Below are 22,014 nucleotides of genomic sequence, written 5' to 3' on the forward strand. Positions count from 1 at the left end.
AAAAGTGCAAACTAAATGACACGAAAAGAGTCCAAAAACGGAAGTCGCGCAAAAAGCCCAGACGGGCATTTTTTCGCATGCAAAACGCCTGGTCGGGCGAACTCTATGTAGTTCGCGACCAAGATGATTTCAAAACGCCTTGTTTATTCTAATATATTGTATTAATCTATCGTGTTTATTCTTACTAATGTATAATCGGTTAGTTCATGATCGTGGGCTTGGAATTTGTGATAAACTGTTGGGATTGTCACTCCATTCATACATCCACCCATATCTCAATGCATTCAATATACTCAGCCCCAGTAATATTGTAATTCGGTGTAAATTATCATCATTCTTTATCATTTTAATTCAACTCCCAACCATCAGCGGGATTTGCGAGAAGCCATGCATACCCAGGTTCACACGTCAGCGACTATTAGCTCACCCACCGACTCAGAAATCATAAATGTTCTCCACCTTCCTCACCACTTCTCTTTAATGCATAAGGTTGTCTTCTCCATTTGAAGCATATATAGAAAATACGTATCTAGACGGATAAACACCATTCAACACTTAGTCGAACACTAAACTAAATTTGCATCACATAAAACTTCAAATGGGAGATGAAGGTTCGAACTCCATCCCGAATGTCGACCCGGACTACCAAAGACTCCCTGCATTCATGAAGGTGTTCCACCAGGAGCGATACAAGGATGACATGGTATGTGGTTTTCTGTTTTGATATATTACATATGAAATTGTCCAAATTTTGTTTTCACTTCAACTTTTAACTTGCAGCGGCTTCCTCCCGAATTCGTCGGGATTCACGGGCATGACCTACCGTTCGACTGTAGGCTCGTTTGGCCGAATGGAATACGATATAGGGTGCGAATTCTGAAGCTTGCTAATGGGTTCTTCTTCTCCTCCGGATGGAGAGAGTTTGTTCGTGCTACTGGCGCCGTACACGGCGATCATCTCACCTTCACTTTGGTGAATGTTGGTATTTTCAATGTAAAGCGGTTTGATAGCGCAACGCATTGTCCACCGCAGGGAGACGTGGACGGTAAACTCACTTTAAATCATCTACTTTGTTCATGCGGGACTAATACATAAACTCATTTTATTTGTAGTTGTTGAAGACGACGATGTGGAAGGTAGCTACTCTCCGGACATCGATACATCCGACGATTACGTGCCATCGGAGAATGAATCTGAAACAACTATGGATGACGACTACGTAGACGATAGCGGAGCACTAAACATCGATGGCTTCCCAACATTCATCATTTCGCTCACCCCGACTAACATCAATCGCAGCCTTGAGATCCCATATGGCTTTTGGCAACGCCATATCCCGATGGGGGCAATTAAAGTGGGCGTGCATCTGGTGACCGAAGGGGGGATGTGGCTATGTACACTCAAACACAACTCGAGGAAGGTATGGGTGAAGCATGGTTGGGCTCGATTCAAACACGAGCACAATCTGGTGGAAGGGGTGCGTTGCCATTTCAAGCTCGTTGATGCCTTTGTTGTCCAATTTCAAGTGTGGTTTGACCGTCCTTAAGATCGTTGGAAGTAATTACGTTAGCTAGATGTAGTAGTAGTAAGCTCCTTATTATCGTAATGTAGGTGATAATGAGATCTGTGTACGCTCATTTGATCATGGCTGTAATGCTTGATCAATGGGTTTAATGTATGGTATTTTGGTGAATGGTTCTTAATTATGTTATGGCTCTAAGGCATATTTAGCTACAAAGTCAGACAAAATTAATTATATATAAAACCACAATATCCTATATAAATTTAGCTTGGTAATTTTAAGGCACAATTTTTCATATTTTCATTGGTGATTTCGCATAATAATTTTGTACTGATTTCACATAATAATAATGTGCTAGTGCATATGAAATACTATGAAAACTAACCATCCCTTCCCTAATTAATTTACATGTACCAGAATATACATTTGGCATAGCGATTTTAGTTTTGGAAACTTAGCATACGAGGAAGCTATCAAAACTTAGTTTGAGACAGTTTTCCCTATCAAAATTCCGACCATTACCAGCAATAGTCCGGTGCACAAAATCAGGACATTGCTCTTCCACTCCAACAGGTGAAGGGTGTTGTAGTAAGGAGCACTTATCACGGAGTGGGACGTTGCTTCAGATATAGTATCTGTTCCACGTACATCTCGAGTGCGTTTACCTATTTCCGCGTGGATATTGCAGCTGCGAAGCGAAGTGTCACCGACCACCTCGTCATACCACTTAAAAGACCCAGGATGCTTCCCATTGAGTGGACACTTCAGGTAGTATCGCCCTGCATTGATCGCTGACGGCCCGGCACGCTTAAGTTCCATTTTCCCGCTACCGCAAACGCATTTTGGCGTTTCTTCTGTAGGATGCATATTGCTGAAAAACAAAACAGAAGACAACATATACCTACATCATCAATACTGATTAGTGAAGGATGAATCATAGAGCAACCATTATATCACATAAGCAGTAGCAAATGCAGTGCTATCGTTTTACAATAAGTTCAATTAAAACAGAATAGTTTAATCTCAATTCCAAGTCACTTCTTTCCAAATCGATTACTCATTCATCTGTTATTCCACATGTTGAGTGCTAGACTATCTCTGAACTGAGTCCAATCAGAAAACGGCTCAACACAGTCAACATACTCCCCACCAACGTTATCTTCCTTTGTGTTCGTTATGTTCATGTTTGTGTCTAGCTCAAGTTCCACCGGATCCACCTCCATTTCACGTCGAATGAAATTATGGAGTAAGAAACATGCCATGATTAGACGGATTTGCGTTTTTATAGGATAAAATGAAGCGCTCCTTAGAATGCCTAACCGCATTTTCAAAACTCCAAATGCGCGTTCAATCACATTTCGCGCTTTGGTATGCCGCATGTGGAATAATTCCTTCGGGGTTTGGGGAGTCTCGGTGCCAGGACCCCACTCCTTGAGATGATAGCGTACTGCCTTGAATGGTGTGAGGAACCCATTGCAATTTGCATAAGCATTATCGCAAAGGTAATAGCAACCTATAAAACATAAGGTGGAACGCGATTAATGTTGCAGATGTGAAGAGAGCTGAATATATAAACAATGGGTGTAAGTAATATGCTACCTTGAGGTACTTTTAGCCCACCGGCATGTGAAACTGCATCCCTGAGGACCCGAGAGTCTCCTGCAGAGCCTTCCCAGCCAGGGAGCAAGTACACAAACTGCATTTGACGATCACACACAACTAGAACATTAGTTGCTATCTGCCCTTTCCTCGTTCTATACCGTGGTTTGTCATCATTCGGAACTAAGACACTAATATGGGTGTCGTCCAGTGTGCCGAGACAACCCTTGAGTTAAACAAATAAAAGGTTACACTTTATTATTTGGTAAGCAAAAAAACATATACCCAAAATGGATATTACAGCAAAATATACACTTGTGCCCGTATTACCTTAAACCACTTCCAACGATGGTCGGTGCAATCATCCGGAACGGGTGCCGGCTTCGCAAGGAGCACATGATAAAGGCTAAGTACAACAGCAAGTACCTTATGTACATAATACGATACAGTTCCACCTGAACGCCAAAAAGTAGTCCCAACAACTCGATTCTTCTGATGGTGTGCCAATACAGATACAAATATTGCAGTTTGCTCCTCGACACCAAGGCATTTACCTATTGTCAGCCCCCCTTCTCAGAAAGTAAACGACACAACCTACCAAACGTGTTACAGTCCATGCGTAGATTGGATACACAGGTGGAATTTGTGACGTGCTATAGTCGGTCTAAGTACTTCAACTGTGCAGGGATCTTGTTGAGCACGCTGTGTCGCCGAGCGTGCTCAACAATCTGACGCATCTCCCGTCTACACCGGGCACGGATGTAACGATGTAACAATGTTGTGGTTTCTTCACGATAAAGAAGCATAATGTCCTCAAGCAACAAACATAGATGCGCTGATTTGGTAGAGTAAAGACTCATTTTCTAGATTTGTATATTGGCCTTAACTAGATAACAATGTATGAGCAAATTGTAGGATTATCAACACAGCAACACAGTACAATGACACCCAAAATTAACATAAACGTCGTTGCTGGGAGCAGTTGTATTACCCGACTGAAATTTCAGATCTAAACAAAGTGGGGCTGGGTATTATCCCAAACGACGCGATCAGGAGCAGAATGTTTGGCAAGAAGAATAAATAGCCAGCAAAATCAAATCACGAATTTTTGGATTAATTTCTGCTTACCTAGGCTTACAGAGGCCCAGATCAGGAGCACGATGACGACGTCTAGCTTCTGATTTTGTAACTTTCCTGATTCTTGATCCTACGATGTGTCCCAGAAAAAAACCCAAAAATTACGGTGGGTGTTTCAATCTGCTATTCACATATCCATGTGTGTAAATTGCAAGGGATAGCCAACAAGGGCATACCTGGGGTGATTGGGGGGAGTCAGATTCGGAAATCTTCAGTTCACAACCAAATCAGCCCTGAGCTCCGCCACGGAATCGAGTTATGCAGATCTAGTGGGTCGACATTTGTAGAAGGGGGGAAATGAGAGGGCCCTCTCGGGTGAGTTAAAAATTTCAGAGGCAAAATGGTAATCTTCCATTCATTACTGGATCCGAATTTCTAGGCAGGAATCATAAAGCACCTCCTTCGGCTGAATTGGATTTGGCGTATTTCACAATTGAATAGTGCGGGCCTGAATATAATCAGCGGGCTTCAGTGGGTTAAAACATGTACCTTGAACAGCCACCAAGTCCAAGAAATAAGCCCATATCTGCTCATTTCATGAAACTTGAACAAGCCCTAAGTTTCCAAATAGTTTTAGCCATGTTATCCACAATCAAGCTATTCGGAATCAGCGTCTCATAGGCTGATTTCACAGTAAAAATACCATTAGAGGTCAGCCTCCAACTCAGCTCATCCTTTGCATCACCAATAGGAGCACATATGTAATTTCGCACTTTATCAATAACTAGTGTTACACCCGTACGATGCACGGACCCATTATATTTACTATCAACTTTATATGGTTGAATTTGTAACACCCTTATTATGCACGGACCATTAATTTACTTTTATAGCTATCCAAATTTTAAAAAATAAAGCAATATTTGCATGACATAAGGAAAATAATGTAAATAAATATATATGAAATAACAATTTAATCTTTTACAAAATAATGAGAAATGTAGTAAATTCATAAATATCATAACACACTAACATTATTTGTGATAACAAACTTAAAATTAAATAAAACTATATGTATATTAATTATAGTTAATAAAATAAATTCACATATGTCTCACAACAATATATTGCATAAGATATTCAGCAAAAAAATTAATTCTATTTATTTAATTTATGTAATTTTAACATAATATTGATATTTAAAAGTAATATCACCTTTTATTACTTCTAGTTTCTTAATTTTCCAAAATAGTTCATTTATTTAAATAAGCCAATTAATTTCAATAACCAAACTGATTTATCATTATTATAATCGAATCCCAGATGGCTAAAACTCAAAATCTAAAATCAACATATAAAATTATGGAAATTCAAAACCCAAAAATGGCTAGTACCCCTACAATAATTTTTTAGCATTAAATAATTGAGCCAAATAATATTATAAAAATATAAATTGAATAAAATAAATTAGGCTAACGTACATGGATGCTTAACAATGAAAATAAGTTTAACTCATCAAATGGACTTATTTCTATTTAATAGAGTTAATTAGGTTATAAAAAATGACAGTCTCCTTCTTCCTTATCTCCACGCTTCATCTTTTGCATTTTAGGCAATTCTTCCATCATCTTCTTCTTCATGCTTCTTTTGCAATTTCTAAACCAGAGGCAGACATAACCTAATAATATTGTGTCTCAACGATCAGGAATAAAAGTATGTTTTAAGATCACCAACCATATAAAGGAATGATAAGAAATCGTAGACTCAGTAAGATGATATGACCACCATATCAACATCATGGACCATGAATACACTGTTAGATCCTATTAGTGTTAAGAAACAAACACATAAAAAACACCTCACCTTCATTAGCACCCTTTTTGTGCTGCATGTAATTGGCAGCTTGCTGAACTAAATCAAGAATTGTCAAAGGACAATTGACGGAAATGCTTTGGGATGAGAAGTGACAGACACAGTAAGGGGTGGAGGAGGGCTTAAGCCCTTCCCAATTCATTTTTTTTATAAATTTTCTATTGTGATTTTTCTCAAAATTTTAGAAATGCATACTTAGCCCTTCCCAAACTAATGACACTTCAGACTAAATAAATAAAAGTTGGATGTAAAAAGGGGCTGAATTTAATTATTTAAATTTTAAAGAACAGTAACAATGGCTGCCCTTTTATTTGCAGAAGAAGACGTATTCAAGAAGGAGAAGAGTAAGACAAAAAAGTTAAATAATAGTATTATAATAATATTTTTTTACATAAAAAAACGTGTGTGAAATTTGTTTCACTTCTGGCTTGTAATTTCTCATATCCCGAGGATATTGATTTTAAAAAATTTAATGACCTTTAAAGAGTGATTAATCATTCCATTAAGGGATTTTTTAAAATTAATTACTAAGCAAAGTCTCCTTTAAATTATACACTCTAACCGGTTAACCTATGTTAAAAATTTCATTAACTTATTCCTTTTACATTACAAACTTGTTTTTTACTAATTTATATTTTTTTCCGAGAAACTAAGATATAAATATGCATAGATATATTTTTGTTAAATACATGTTGGGCTCGTTTTTATGTGTATAAAATATTTATGTATTTTTATACTTATATGATTATTATTTTATGTTTCACTTTATTTTTTCATATCCTATCAAAAATGATCCCTCGCCTCTTTTGGAAATAATTAAAATATATAATGGTATTTCATCTCTCCTACTTTTAAACACCAATAATATTTTTCCTCTTTTATTTAATTCATATTTCGTACTTTTAAATACTTAACAATATATTCTCTATGTTAATTTATTCATTTTACCTACTTTAAAACATCCAATAACCTTTACTTTCTATTTAAACTCTTTAAAATGAAATTACATAAAATCTTGTATCGTCCTAAGGACTATCTATCCTGAGAGGAGTGTATATAGTACAACTCCTGCTAGAAAAATTTTCTGCGTCCGCCACTATTGAGAATTGTGCATTTAAATGCATAATAATTGTGAGAATTAATGTACCGACCACGATTTTCTTATTATTAGCGTGTTGCTGCTTTTTTTCAAAACTTTTGGGATGATTGAATAGCAAGAGTTGAACAAATATTTAATGCAAATTTTAAAGTGATGATAATTATATTTATAGTACTACTTATTTGCACATAGTAGCCAGTTATTATTTATAAAAAGTAACGACAATTGTGTTATTATTTTTAAAACATCAGGTTAGTTTATAATAATATCATTAAGGAAATGAAACCAATACAATTATCCTATTGATGCTTTGAAAACGCCGTTTTATTATCGGTTACTTACAATCCAAATTTCACACCCTATATTCTTAAATATTCAAATATATACCTAAAATTCATAAATATTTAAAAAATTACCAAAACTCGCCTTTTATATATGTATAATTATCAGTCTCGCTTCAATTTTTAACAGGAATTTATTCAAATATTAAAATAAATTTATACAATTAATAGTTGGGGTTTACTATAATAGTTTTGATCGAGTATATATTTTTTCCTATCGGACTCAAGCCCATCATCGGCCCAAGACAACTTTGTTTAGACCCAAATTAACAAAAATATTCACAACCTCAGCTGGTTCAAACTACTATGCTTCGTTCCTCCCACCATAAGTAATACGTTTATATTTTACCGAAATAGCAAAATATTACTTTTATTGTGGAACATGGAGAATAGTAGTTTAAGTAGAGTAATATTCAAGTAAAAAGAGAAGAAATGTAGACCCTATAAAAGTGCCTTACTTATGGCGGATCCCAATTATTTTAGCTCTATTTTATCATTGTCTCCTAAAAATACAAGTTTTACTAAAATGAATCGATAGTAGAAATACTAAAAAAAAGTAATTGAAATTATATTAATGAACAAATAGACTTAACTAAAATTTAAAATTTTGATATAGGAATGAAAATGGTAAAAATAAAACTATTTTTAGGAGCGAATTAAAGAGTACCTAACTATTTTCTCCTATGTCCTAACATAATATTATTGGGACAATAGCCAAATTAATCATAAAGTCTTCAATAGCAGGATATTAGATCATTAGCTTCCATTTTTTTTAATTGTTCCATCCTCGTACAAAAGACACCTTTGTGAGGCTCAACGTCATTTAGGTATATTACTCCCTCCGATTTCTAAAAAGTAAATTAGTTTTTTCATTTTGGGTCATCCTTCAAAACTAGATAAAGTCTAAATAAGGAATGTTTTGAACTACTAATAACGTGGACCCCATCTCACAATCCACTAATACTACTTCTACTACTTTTTTTCTCCTCTTACTTTATCAATTCACATTAAAACTCATGTCAAATACACTTTTGTCAATTTTTAAGGGACGAGGGAGTATTTGATTAGAATAAGAAAAGGAAAAAAATTTATTGATTCAATAAACTTTATTTCGAGTAACACCAAAATATATTTTTTTTATACATTTGAATGGATAATTAAAAGAATTGTATACCTTTGTACTATAAAATTTCATTTTCAAATTTCACACTCCCTCCGTCTAAAAAAATAGACATACTTATAAATGACAGAATTTTAGTGTGCAATTGTTAAAATAAAAAGAGATAAAAAGTAGTGAAATATATAAGATTATTATTTATTGAAAACTTTTTATATTTAGATTTGATATTATAGGACACGGTCTAAAATGATAAAATTAATTATTTTTTTTCGTTTTATTAAGGACAAAGGGTTGAGTAGGATTCATCGGGACAAAGGGTGGACTAGGATTCAGGGACTTGGATCCCCGCTGTGGAGGAATCACAGTAAAGAGTAGAGGATGTTGTGCACTCACATCCCAATATTTTATTAATAAAATATAATATTAAAAAAAAGTTTTTTTAATAAAAAATTAGAATGCGAGTGACAGATCCACGGCTGTGACTCCGGGGGATCCAACCCCAGGATTCATCGTGTGAATTAGGCATGCACAAACCGACCCGGCCCGGCGGTTAACCGCCGGTTCGGGCCCGCCGGTTCATGAACCGGAACCGGGCCCGGAACCGGCGGGTTGAACCGGCAGAAGGGTTGAAGGGTCGGAAGGGCCGGTTCAGGTTCGGCAATATATTGAACCTGAACCGGCGGTTCAAAACCGGCGGTTCGGCGGTTCGAACCGCCGGTTCAAAGGGTTAAATAGTGTTTCGTAGGTTAGGGGTTCGTAGGGTTCGCGTAGGGGTTTAGTATAGCCGTTGGAACCGGCGGTTCGCGGGGTAAACCGCCGGTTTTTTGGGGTAAACCGCCGGTTTGTCGGGGTAAATCGCCGGTTCGGGAGCCGGTTTCTGACGGTTCCGGCAACTTTTCAGAGGCTAGGCCGTAGGGTCAGTGTGTAGGCCCGCAAAACCGGTCAGAAACCGCCGGTTTTCGGTCAGAAACCGGCGGTTTTCTGACGGAAACCGTGGACAACCCGCCGGTTTAGGGTTGAACCGCCATATGTTTTTGTACATGCAAAAACAATTACATAATTGTATTTGTATATACTCTAGTCGATGAAGTATATTTCTCTATACGGCTAAATGAGGGAAACTTTTGACAATTCTACTATATTTGTTGATTGTTAGACGAAACTCAACATTTAAAGTTGAATTGCTAAAGGTGTCCTTAATTTAGTTATGTAGAAAGATCTTCTTCGCCGGTTAAGAGTATATATATAATACACTTATACGTTTAAAAACTTCAACATCGTTTCTTGTCATTTGTAATTAGTTCTTCACTAGTAGTCTCATTTGTATTTAAATTTTGTTTAAGACTTCAAGACCGCCATATGTTTTCAATTTGTAATTATTGTAACTTGTAACGTGTAATTTGTAAACATGCAATTTCAATAAAATTGCAACTTTAGCCGTATTTTTTTCTATTTTATTTACTCACATTGCATACAAAAACAAACTTGAAAAGTGTAATTTAATTTGATTAAAATTGAAAAGTTGAAAAATGGAAAAAAAAAAATAAAATTCGTCGAACCGCCGAACCGGCCCGGAACCGGCGGTTCAAGCCGAAAACCGGCGGTTTTGAACCGCCGCGTAACCCGCCGGTTTTTTGAACCGGAACCGGAACCGCCGGGAGCTAGGCGGGCCGGTTCAGGTTCGGCAATTTCTCGACCCTTGAACCGCCGGTTCGGGCCCGGAACCGGCGGTTTACGACCCTTGTGCATGCCTAGTGTGAATTAACTTGATCGTTTAATTAGTAAAACTACTTTTATTTACCATTTTTTTGGGAATGTGAGCCAGTGCTTGAAAAATGGCGGACAGCAAAATCGAAGAATATTATAGGCGCCAAATGCAGAAATAATCCGCCCAAATTAGAGCACCCGCAACGCGGGCCGCGGGCATTCCGCGTTTCGTTCCTTCGGAACGAAACCGTAGCGGAACGCGTTGCGGCGCTGCGTTTCGTCGCGGTTCCGTTCCCATGCCGTCCCGGGTGCCGTCGGCACGAGACGCGGCACGGTCCGTGCCGCCACGCGCTTCGGCGACGTGGCTCGCCTTGCGTCGTGCGTGACGCCCACTCGCCGGCCCGCGAGTGGGCGTCGTCACGCTGACGCAATAAATTCATTTTTTTAAAAAAAAATGAATTTTTAAAAAAATATTTTTATTTATAAAAATTGTTTTTTATATTTAAAAACAATTTTTACAAATAAATGAATACTAGAAATTCGTATTAGCCCATATATATTTGATGGGCTTGCGAATTTATGAAACTCATTCTTGGTTATCTCTATTTTATAGAGACATCCTTGAATGTTTTATGTTCCACTTTCGATGTGGGACAAACTCATTCTTGGTTGTCTCTATTTTATAGAGATTGAATGTTTTATGTTCCACTTTCGATGTGGGACAAACTCATTCTTGGTTGTCTCTATTTTATAGAGACGTCCTTGAATGTTTTATATACCACTTTCGATGTGGGACAAACTCATTCTTGGTTGTCTCTCTTTTATAGAGACATCCTTGAATGTTTCATGTTCCACTTTCGATGTGGGACAAACTCATTCTTGGTTATCTCTATTTTATAGAGACAACCTTGAATGTTTTATGTTCCACTTTCGATGTGGGACAAACTCATTCTTGGTTGTCTCTATTTTATAGAGACATCCTTGAATGTTTTATGTTCCACTTTCGATGTGGGACAAACTTATTCTTGGTTCTCTCTATAAAATTGTATTTTAAATTATGTCAATTTTTATTTTTTTAGGATTTTGATTATGTCTTTTTCTATTTTTTTGAATTTTAAGTTGTAATGTTATTTTAATTTTATTAAAGTGTGTTTGTTTTAATTGAATTGAGTTGAAAATAAAATTAAAAAATGAAATTGAATGAATAGTAATTTAAGGAACGATTAAGGAACGGTTAAGGAACGGAGGGTTGCAGGTTCCGTTCCTTAGTTAAGGAATGAAGTAAAAAAATACAATGGGGCCTTCAAATAGTGGTTTAAGGAACGGTATAGGAGCAGCGTTGTGGATGGCCTTAGCCTCTTGCTGGCGGGAAACAGCAAATCTACATTCCAAAACTCCCAAAATCGATACTCCTCTCGTGTTTAGTTCAGCTCAGTAACACTGATTATCGCTCTTTCATTTCTCGACGCTTGATTTCCTCTTAACTATTGAGGAAGCCCAAACCTCCTAATCTGAGACATTTTCTTACTTTTTGCTATATTTTGGTTTCAAACAAAAAAAATCCCGAGCCCTAATTTTGTACTGTATTTTTCTCTGAGTTAAAAAGGACTCATTCATTGCATCTAGCGATGGCGGAAGTTGAGCCCATGAAAATCGACGTATCGGATAAAACGAAGCGGAAATTGGACGGCTCGGATCAGAAGAAGAGCTCACACAAAAGGAAAAGATTGGAGCCATGTTTGTATGCTGTAAGCCCGGAAGAGAAACAGGCGAAAATCGAGGCATTGCGCGATGAAATCGATAGCCTTGTTAAATTTGCTAAAGATTTAGCGTTCAGAAGCAGACAAGTGTTGCTGGAAAGTGTGGAGAAAGTGGGGTCTGTGAATTGTGTGATTGCCTGCTTAATGGAGGAGAGTGATCTGCCATTTTCAATGCTTGTGGGTGAAATTTTTGAGAAGGTTAAGGGTAGGGCTGGAAATGGGGAAAATGTTACTAGGGCCTGTGTGAAGAGTAGTGTGCTTATGATTGGGCAGAGATTATGTTATGGTGTGGCTAGTGCAGATGCAGATCTTTTGGAGGCTGGGGCGGAGACTGCTCTTTGGTTTTGGGAGGTACAATTTTGATGAAATGTACTAGGAGTATTTTAATTTTGAAATTAAGTAGTGTATTGCACCGGCTTCTTCTTACAAATATATGGAATTTGTCCTTTAGATTTTGGTGGTGTTTGGCATATTGCATCACACTCTACCTTTTTAGTTTTGCATTTTATTAGTTACTTTTGATGTTATGTTGGTTCTTCATATTGCTCCATGTAAATATAGGCTTGTCTCTGCCTTTTGACTTGTTGAAAGAAGTATAGTTAGCAGGATTGAAGGGGCAAAATAATTGGACTTTGTCACACTTCTTCTATCAGAACCGTCCAAATCATACTTTCCTATAATTTTTGTGGGGTTTTTTCTTTTTTTATTCTAGAGTACAATTAACATTCTTTAAGTGTACTGAATTTTTTTTTTATTCCGCTTTTGGGGACTCATGCGTCTCTCAAAGACGCATGAGGCTCATGCGTCTCTAAATACATACACAACAACTATAAGCCATTGGAGAGAGACATTGTATAATGTGACACTCAAAGTCTGCAAGTCTAGTCACGTGGGGGCAGGTTTTGTAGAAATTGGAAAAAGTGGAAGAGTGAGAATCACGTGGGGGCAGGTTTTGTAGACATTGGAGAGAGAAATTGTATACTGTCACACTTATTTGTATCTTCTATTAATTGAGTTGAATTGAGTGATTCTGACTGCTATCATGATATGCACTCAAAATCAATTCTCACAAAAATATTCTCACTCTTCCACCAAAACCTGCCCCTTCGACGTGACTAGACAATTTCTCTCTCCAAATAGCAATCATTACTCAATGGTTATATTTGTAGTGTATGTATTTAGAGTATGCGTCGTTAAAAAAAACGAAAAAATTGAGAGACGCATGTTCCTCATGCGTCTCCCATAAAGACGCATGTTCGTGATGCGTTTCATTAAAAGGAGACGCATGAGGGTCATGCGTCTCTCCCAAACCCGAAATAAAAAAAAACTCCAGTACAATCACGGAATCTAAGTTTTATTTTAGAACAAAAGAAGAAAAACCCCAATTTTTGTGCCATTAGAAGGCTAGTGTAGTGCATTGTTGATTAAGTTTTATGTGCTTAGCTATTTGCTAGGTTGTTGTTTGGTGTAGTGGTGCTCTTGGAGGGGATTTTGGAGATAAATGTTTCTCTTTGTGGCTATGTGCTATTATAATAGTATTATTTTCCTCCTTTGGATTAGATACATTTTTTGTACTTAATCCATGTTTGTTCTATTGCAGACTAGAGACTTGAAACTAATCCCTAAATCAGAGCGTGTATCTGTGAAAGTTCGCCGTACATGCCTGAAAAAGATTCAGGAGAGAATTGCAGCTGTTACAGGTAGAATTTGTATTATTGGGCGTCTATTTGGTTCTTGCCTGTGATGGGTTTTGAAATGTCGAGGTGTAACTGAAATTTAAGATGCCAAATGACATGTTGAATGTTTGAAAATAATTTTCTTGTTCAGACTGCAACTTGCAGAGAAAATGTCTTCCATACTTGACCATAGATTTAATCATCGATTTCCTTATTATGTAATGATTTCATCCCATTCATTCTTATCACATTAGATGCTTTGTTGAGTGGCTGACTGTGGTGGTGGGATCCTTTCTCACACAGCTCTGCTTGTTTAGAAATTCTGTTGTTCTTTCCCTGGATTAAGTTGTGCACCACCATTTGAACACATTTCTTCTATGGCCTTAAAGCTTCACAGCTGAGGCATTTTAGGTCTCTTTGATATTTGCTCATTGAAGCTTATTAGATATATTTGCTCTTTGTCAGCAATGATCAATGCCCTTGAAAAGTCTGGGGACCATCCAATTCACCTGCAAGATTTGACAAAAGCTTCAGAAAAGATTGGTAAAGTTCTAAATGAGGCAGATATCCGATTGTTCATGGAGAATATCTTACAGAAAAATGCTGCTGAAATGTAAGAATACTGTGGGTGTGCTTTATACATACAATTCCTTTTGTAAGATTGCCAATGGTCCTGTTCTAACTTTGATGGTGAAGGGCTGAGAAGGACGTCCAGAAAGAAGAAAAAATGTTAATCAAGCAAATGGAGAAGAACAAGCAGGAAACAGAGAAAACAAAGAAGAAAAGAGAGAGGGAACTCCAGAAGGAAATGTTGCAGAATGTACGTATTATGGCAGCTACTTGGTTGTTTAGCTTTAATTGTTCTTGGCCCGGTCTTGTATTTAAAGTTGATTGACATCTTGGTTTATTTCTTACTATAAATCTATTTCTGAATTAAACTCACTGTAGGAAAAAGAGCAGAAGCGCTTGCGCGAAGAGGCAGAGAAGGAGGAAAGACGACGTGAGAAAGAAGAAAATGACATGCAGAAACTGTTGAGTAGGCAGCAAGAGGAGGCAGAGAAAGATCAGAAACGCAAGGCCAAGGAAGAAGCTGAACTAAACAAGCAACTTGCTCTCCAGAAACAAGCATCATTGATGGAGCAGTTTTTTAGAAGAAAGAAATCTACTTCTTTTGAAAATGACAGTTCTTCAAACAAAGGCACCACATCTATGGCATCTCCTAACTTAGTTGAGCTAAAATGTGAAACAGTTATAGCAAATATGGACTCTGTTTTGGCCGGAAATGCTGAAGTTGAGGCCAGAGCTATTTGGAAGTAGACCCCTTTCCCTTTTCCAGCATATATTGGTTCAATCTATTAACTAGTAAATCTTAATGCCATGTTGTGTTTTATTGCAGGTCACACTTGAAATCATGGCACTGCATTGGAAATTCTATTCGTTCAAAGAAAGTCCACTGGGGCTTGCGTCAGAAGCCTAAAACTGAGCTGGTCAAGGAACTCAAGCTTATGACTAGCACTGAAACGCCTAGTGATGAGGTCCAAGTTGAAGAGAAGAATGTGGATGGTTTGATTGACCCCAATATCCATGGAAGACATTCTCAGATGACCATAGACAGGCCTCTTTCACAATGCCAAAATAGAAAATGCAGTAGGCAGCTATTTCAGTTTGATAAGAGCCACAGACCTGCATTTTATGGTGTTTGGCCAAAAAAAAGGTAACTTATTTTCTGGTATTATATTGTTTCACTTTAAGCCAATATTGTTGAAGCTAGTTGCTGCTTACAACTTTAATCTGTCTATTATGTATATGGACCTGTATTGCTATTTCCTTCTGATTGTTAGCTTTATGTTTCTCCAGTCAAGCTATTGGGGGACGCTGCCCTTTGGTGAAGGATCCACTTGTAGACTATGAGATTGACAGTGATGAGGAGTGGGAAGAGGTATACTAGGCTACAAGCTAGTGTGGTACATGCATTTTCATTAAGATTTTCTCATATGAAATTTGACCGAGCAGGAAGAACCTGGTGAAAGCCTCTCGGATTGTGAGAAGGATGATGAAAGTATTGAGCAGCAAAAGGTTGATGATGAAGATGAAAGTGAAGATGGATTTTTTGTTCTTGATGGTTATCTGTCGGAAAGTGAGGTGAGCTATAATTCCTGATCGCTTATATTTTTTAATCATCTGGATTATTTCTATATAGTATTGTAAAAGAATTGTTACTGGAAATTATAGAAAAGTGAGGGATTTATGGTTTGTTTACAGTTTGCTCCATCCTTTTTCCTTCTCTTTTATTGGAGCTTATCATATTGCGGGTTGCAGGGAGTACAGACTGATGTGATGGAATGTGATGAACTAGCCGAGGAAGTGAGAGATCATCTGGACACCAAAGAGCAAGTACCGAGTGAAGAATTTTGTTCCCTGCTCCGACAGCAGAAGTATTTGAACAATAAGACAGAGCATGCACTTAGAAAGAATCAGCCCTTGATCATATTAAATCTCATGCATGAAAAGACCACATTGTTATCAGCTGAAGAACTATCTGGTTCAGAGAAACTTGAAAAAATGTGCTTACAAGCTCTTTGTATCCGTCCTTTGCCTGATTTCCCAGCAACAGAAATTTCCATTCATAATAATGAGGTAGATGAGGATTTAGAAACTTTATCAAACAAATCAAGTTCAACACCTCCTTCAACTGCTGCTGCTACTACTATACCTGATTCAGACATGCCTCAGTTTGTAAGTTTTTTATTTTCCTCACTGCGTTATTCATGATTTAATGATGTATATACTGTAATATCTTCTAGCTTTATATATGTATAGATACTATATATAAAACTTATATTTTGCAGATTTCCATCATCAATTCATGTCCATATGGCATTGCAAAGATCTCAGACTCTCTGCATAATACTTTCCCAGCTTTCTCAAAGTCTCAGTTAAGAAACAAAGTCCGTAAATTATCAGAATTCTCAGAAAATCGTTGGCAGGTCATTAGTCTCAGTTTCTTTAACTTTATCAAAGATTCTATGACGATTCAGTTTGCGATCATGGTTTTTATGAGTTTTGATTAGGATTTATGCGCTGATATGTTTAATATGATGGCGATTCAGGTCAAGAAAGAAATCTTGAGGAAGTTTGGCCTATCTATCTCGCCAGGTATGGTGTGATCTACCTCCTTCACTTAGCCTTATATCTCTAACTAAAGTTGATGCATCCGTTTTGACAAGAAAATATGGTTTTTGTATATATGCAGAAAGGAAGTCTCTCAAAGCAAAGAGCATAGCTTCATTCTTCTCAAAGAGATGCTTGCCTCCATCTAAGACTACGCCTATGAATTTGAACCAAACGCCGCCTCAGCTGTCTGAGAAACATGCGGCAGCTATCGTCTCCACACAGCAGGATTGCTTGAACGAGCAACGGTGAATGAAGGGAGTGTTTCTTTCTTCTGATTTTGCCCATTGTGTAAATGATCATGTGTTTGATGGCAGTGTTTGTGTTTCTACATATATTTTTAATTTAAATTTTACGGAGCATAGAAAGTGTATGCATTTCTTCATTTGAGGGATAGAACGTGTAGCTACATGACATGTATGCATACGGGCATCCCGTGTCATCACGCAATTGCTCTATACAGGCGAATTAGTTATTGGATCACAACATGCTGATTTCTACCTCAACTCAATCTAAATGAATTTTGTTTTGCAAAAAAGGTTGGAATCCAGTGCGGCCGGATAGCATGAACATGGAGCCAGATAACGTTACTTCGACCGGATGAAACGATGACCCATTTCAATTGTCAGAGAGTGATTGTCGGGTTCAGGAGTTGAAGACCTTTGGCGTGAATAGAATGCTCTATGATAACGTAAATTCAAAGTTGTATTATTTTAAAATTATTAAAGGACCTTAACAATAGAAATGAGTAGTTTCTATCTAATCCTTTAGTTTTCTGATTTTCTATGCATAATTACTGAGATCAATAATAGTAAATGATTAATTTGTTCCTAAAATGTCTAAAAAGGATAATCTAATGATCTAGGAAAGTGGTATGCTTATAAATTACTGCTAATGCAACAAATTTAACAACTCGTGCATAATTTCTAAAGTCACTCCTAATTCAGATTCAGTACAAATTAAATTCTTAAAAAAAATAGAGTATTTCTCCAATAAATAGAAGTCACAATCTCAAACCAACCATCAAACAGTAGAAGCAGATCACCTGACTAGGTTTCATCTGCTGTAGCTGTGGGAAGGTACAATACCAACTCCAGCATCAAGGAGTTGTACCTTGGCGAAGAACAACATAGGAAGCATCGCCCTCAACAACTGGTCGGTGGCAACTGGCAGCCATCGGCATTTATTGAGCTGCGCAACTTTTCCCTTTTTTGCATCTCTCCACTTTCCATTTCTGAACAAAACCCCAATCAGTCTGTCATTTAAATCTAGAATTTAGAGAGACTCTGCCGGAATACTGCTAACAATGGCGCTGAAACTAAGCATTACGCCGATGAATATGCCTAATTTTCCCGGTTTTCAGCTCAGATCTCACAGGGTTTCCATGGCTTCGACCATTCATTCTCCCTCAGTGTAAGCTTTCCTGATTCTTATTCTGTAATTCATTGTGTGTTTGCTTTGATGTGCTGAGTGGTTTACAGGCACGTGAGATCAATTCATTCAAATCGCATACTTACTTACTTACATACATTTGATTTGTTATATTCTTCATTTTTTTCGCTGCTTCTTAGTCATGTATTGATCTGGATTTGGGGTAATCTGAACGAATTGCATGGTGGCAAATGATAATCGATTGCTTTTCATTTTTGAGGAATCCAATTCCTCTATATCTGCGTTTTTTTGTAATTTTTTGTATGACGAATTCATTTCAATTTAACCCGTTATTCCAGGCTTTCAGCTGATGAGTTGTCTTTTTTCTTTCTTTTATTCATAAAATGTATCCGATCTGATCTTTATTGAGTCCTGCCATTAACTTCATCCTTTGCTCTGTTTAGCCGAAGCCGATTTGCCTTGTATTTCTTGGCTCTCTCTCAGGTTGATATTTTGCCATTTTTTTATTCTTGGTGGGGTCGGAGTGGAGTCGGGTTGAGTTTGTTGTGTTGCACAGTTGATCGTCTGGTTGTCTTTTTTTGACTTGCCAGCAGATTTTGATGTTCCTAGTTAGATCTTAAGCACAAGAATCTTACTTTTTTATAATAAGTTTTGTAGTACTATAACCTTTTTAACTATATCATGCTCAGTTGTTGAAATTTGTCTCTTACTAGTTATTGGCTGTTGCTGACAGTGTTCATTTTTATATGGTGTTTTGGTTGGCTGTCGATGTATGTTTATTACAGTTCAACTTATAAAACATACTGAGTGAGCAGAGTGTATCACATGATTCACATCTACGTTTCACTATTACTAATGTATGTTTATTACAGTTCAACTTATAAAACATACTGAGTGAGCAGAGTGTATCACATCTACGTTTCACTATTACTAATGCCCGTTATGTGCATACATATTATATAGTACTATGCCGTGTAACATGGAAATGTAGTAGAGAAATTGAATTGAAGTGTGTGCGTGTGTGTGTGTGTGGGGGGGGGGGGGGGGGGAAGTTGGAGAGGGAGTTAAATCCTAGCAACTGCGTTCTCCCACTAGATTTTGTCTTTCATGTGTTTATTTAGTTGATAGTAACTAGGTGGAATAGGTTGATGATGTGAGATGCCTAATTTCTCCCTACCATCTTTCTTCTGAGATTGGAATCATTGATATTCCTTCCTTTTATTAGTATACCAAATTTCTTGACTCTATTGTTTATTTTATTTCTTGACTACAAGCTGGTGGTTAGTACATTTCATGCTTCTTTCCTTTGGTTGGAGACTAGTGCAATCCTATTTTCTCATCTTCCCACCAATATTATTTCATCAATCCATTTATTGTACTCAAAAAGGAAAATTTTAATTCTGTGGAGGATGGGAACTTAATACACTGAAACATTAGGCATCAAACTGTATCAGTTGTTGAATAAGGCCGTTATCTACCACCTTGTGTTGCTTCTAGTCTGGAATTTTACAATATGACATGATCTGGGAACTGCCTAGATGATCTATACACGACACTTTAGTGTATAGTTCATCGTTATGGACATGCTGATTGTATTGCATAAAAACATCTGTTGACATTCTTGGTTCTCATTTGTCGTTGGACTCGCCCACAGATAAACTTTTTTTACAACAATGTTATCAAATAGCGGATATGGCGGCGCCATGGCGCTATGGCATGGCGTTCTGTGGTGGAAATGCCATAGCATCATGGCGCTGCCATAGCACCGCCATATCCGCCATTTGACAACATTGCGTGTGTACTGCATTTAGGAATGGGGCATTATGCAAGAAACATGGATGTTAGAGCTGTATTTTATGCTTTATTAATTGTTTTAAGAGTTTTAGATGTTATATTTTTGTTATTTTCCAATTTTTGAATTATGTATAAATAATAAGTATTATTTTATTTATTTAATTATTGACCGCCATATCCGCCATACTAATACGCCATATCCCTGCGGCGGTTTTTAGGCGAACCGCCATAAGCCGCCATACGAGATTGATAACACTGTTTTACAGTAGCTGTAAGAATATGTCTGATATCTGTACTTGATAAACTCATTGGAGTTTCGTGATTTGTTCAACTGCTTTGCTCTTGTTTACTCTTGATAGTTTTCATTCGCTGCACGCAGAGATGCTGGGAAAGTTAAAAAGCCTTTTAGTCCCCCTCGGGAGGTTCGTGTTCAAGTCACCCATCCGTTGCCACCAGAGAAGCGTGAGATCTTCAATTCGCTGCAAGATTGGGCTGAAGAGAACATCCTGGTGCTCCTAAAGCCTGTTGAGAAGTGTTGGCAGCCCAATGACTTTCTTCCAGATCCATCTTCAGATGGCTTTGAAGAAGAGGTCAGAGAGCTTAGGAAACGAACCAAGGAGCTCCCCGATGACTATTTTGTCGTGTTGGTCGGGGATATGATTACAGAGGAAGCTCTTCCCACTTATCAGACTATGCTCAACACTCTGGATGGAGTGCGAGATGAGACTGGTGCCAGCCTCACCCCTTGGGCTATCTGGACGAGGGCCTGGACTGCTGAAGAGAATAGGCACGGTGACCTCCTCAACAAATATCTTTATCTTTCTGGACGTGTTGACATGAGGCAAATCGAGAAAACCATACAGTATCTGATCGGCTCAGGCATGGTAAGACTGCTCCATTTTTTACCAAACACACACAATCACACACACACACACACACACACACACAAACTTAAATTTCGCTTCATTTCACTTTGTAGTTATCGTGGTCATGCTTTATCTTCGTTAAGGAGTTTTATCAATGTAGATCATTATAGGTTAATCCAAGACTAAAGTTGAATCAAACGGGCACCCCGTTTGATGGTCCCACACGAATTATTGTGTTTTGAAATATTTTTGTTTCTTTTAAAACTTGCAGGATCCGGGAACTGACAAAAACCCATACCTCGGATTCATCTACACCTCATTCCAGGAGAGGGCGACCTTCGTGTCTCACGGAAACACAGCTCGGCTTGCCAAGGAACACGGGGACCTGAAGCTAGCTCAGATCTGTGGCATCATTGCCGCTGACGAGAAGCGACATGAGACGGCCTACACCAAAATCGTTGAGAAGCTGTTCGAGGTCGACCCTGACGGCACAGTGCTCGCGCTTGCAGACATGATGAAGAAGAAGATATCAATGCCGGCTCACTTGATGTACGACGGCGCGGACGACAACCTCTTCGAGCACTTCTCCTCCGTAGCACAGCGGCTCGGAGTCTACACTGCCAAGGACTACGCTGATATCTTGGAGTTCCTAGTTGGGAGGTGGGAGGTGGAGAAGATGACGGGGCTATCTGGGGAAGGACGCAAAGCTCAAGATTACGTGTGCGGTTTGCCACCTCGGATTCGGAAGCTGGAAGAGAGGGCACAAGCTCGGGCGAAGCAGTCGGCGCCCGTCCCGTTCAGCTGGATTAACGGCAGAGAAGTGATGCTTTGAAGCTAGGCTGTCAGCCGTCGTACGAATTCGTTTTCCTGCTTCTTCTTCGGCGTGATTGAAAATCGATAAAAGAATACACAATGTTTGGGTTTGGAGTATATTTGCTTGACGAAGTTAAATGTAGAAACGGTTTATGTTTTGTCTTGAAAAGCTTTTGCTATGCAGATAAGACTATTTAGTTTACTC

At 38.0% G+C, this 22,014-nt stretch overlaps 3 protein-coding genes across 3 annotated transcripts; all 3 read left to right on the forward strand.

Moving 5' to 3' along the window:
* The first annotated feature begins 598 nt into the window (after positions 1 to 598).
* On the forward strand, positions 599 to 1,546 carry LOC121779101 (B3 domain-containing protein At4g34400-like). The gene is made up of 3 exons (XM_042176443.1): positions 599 to 703; positions 781 to 1,045; positions 1,113 to 1,546. The coding sequence occupies exons 1-3, from the start codon at positions 599 to 601 to the stop codon at positions 1,544 to 1,546; spliced, it is 804 nt and encodes a 267-aa protein (XP_042032377.1).
* A 10,196-nt stretch (positions 1,547 to 11,742) lies between these two features.
* Positions 11,743 to 17,707, forward strand: LOC121780194 (chromatin assembly factor 1 subunit FAS1-like). Its single transcript, XM_042177716.1, has 13 exons — positions 11,743 to 12,448; positions 13,698 to 13,797; positions 14,239 to 14,386; positions 14,470 to 14,593; positions 14,722 to 15,086; positions 15,170 to 15,487; positions 15,631 to 15,712; positions 15,787 to 15,915; positions 16,093 to 16,509; positions 16,623 to 16,760; positions 16,884 to 16,929; positions 17,027 to 17,192; positions 17,484 to 17,707. Exons 1-13 carry the CDS (start codon positions 11,966 to 11,968, stop codon positions 17,506 to 17,508), a joined length of 2,541 nt encoding a protein of 846 aa, XP_042033650.1. The 5' UTR covers positions 11,743 to 11,965; the 3' UTR covers positions 17,509 to 17,707.
* Positions 17,708 to 17,952: 245 nt separating this feature from the next.
* LOC121780056 (stearoyl-[acyl-carrier-protein] 9-desaturase, chloroplastic) lies at positions 17,953 to 22,011 on the forward strand. The gene is made up of 3 exons (XM_042177582.1): positions 17,953 to 18,357; positions 20,510 to 21,014; positions 21,268 to 22,011. Exons 1-3 carry the CDS (start codon positions 18,251 to 18,253, stop codon positions 21,826 to 21,828), a joined length of 1,173 nt encoding a protein of 390 aa, XP_042033516.1. The 5' UTR covers positions 17,953 to 18,250; the 3' UTR covers positions 21,829 to 22,011.
* The last annotated feature ends 3 nt before the right edge of the window (positions 22,012 to 22,014 follow it).

This window comes from Salvia splendens, chromosome 19 (genome assembly GCF_004379255.2).
Source record: "Salvia splendens isolate huo1 chromosome 19, SspV2, whole genome shotgun sequence".
Taxonomy (NCBI): Eukaryota; Viridiplantae; Streptophyta; class Magnoliopsida; order Lamiales; family Lamiaceae; genus Salvia; species Salvia splendens.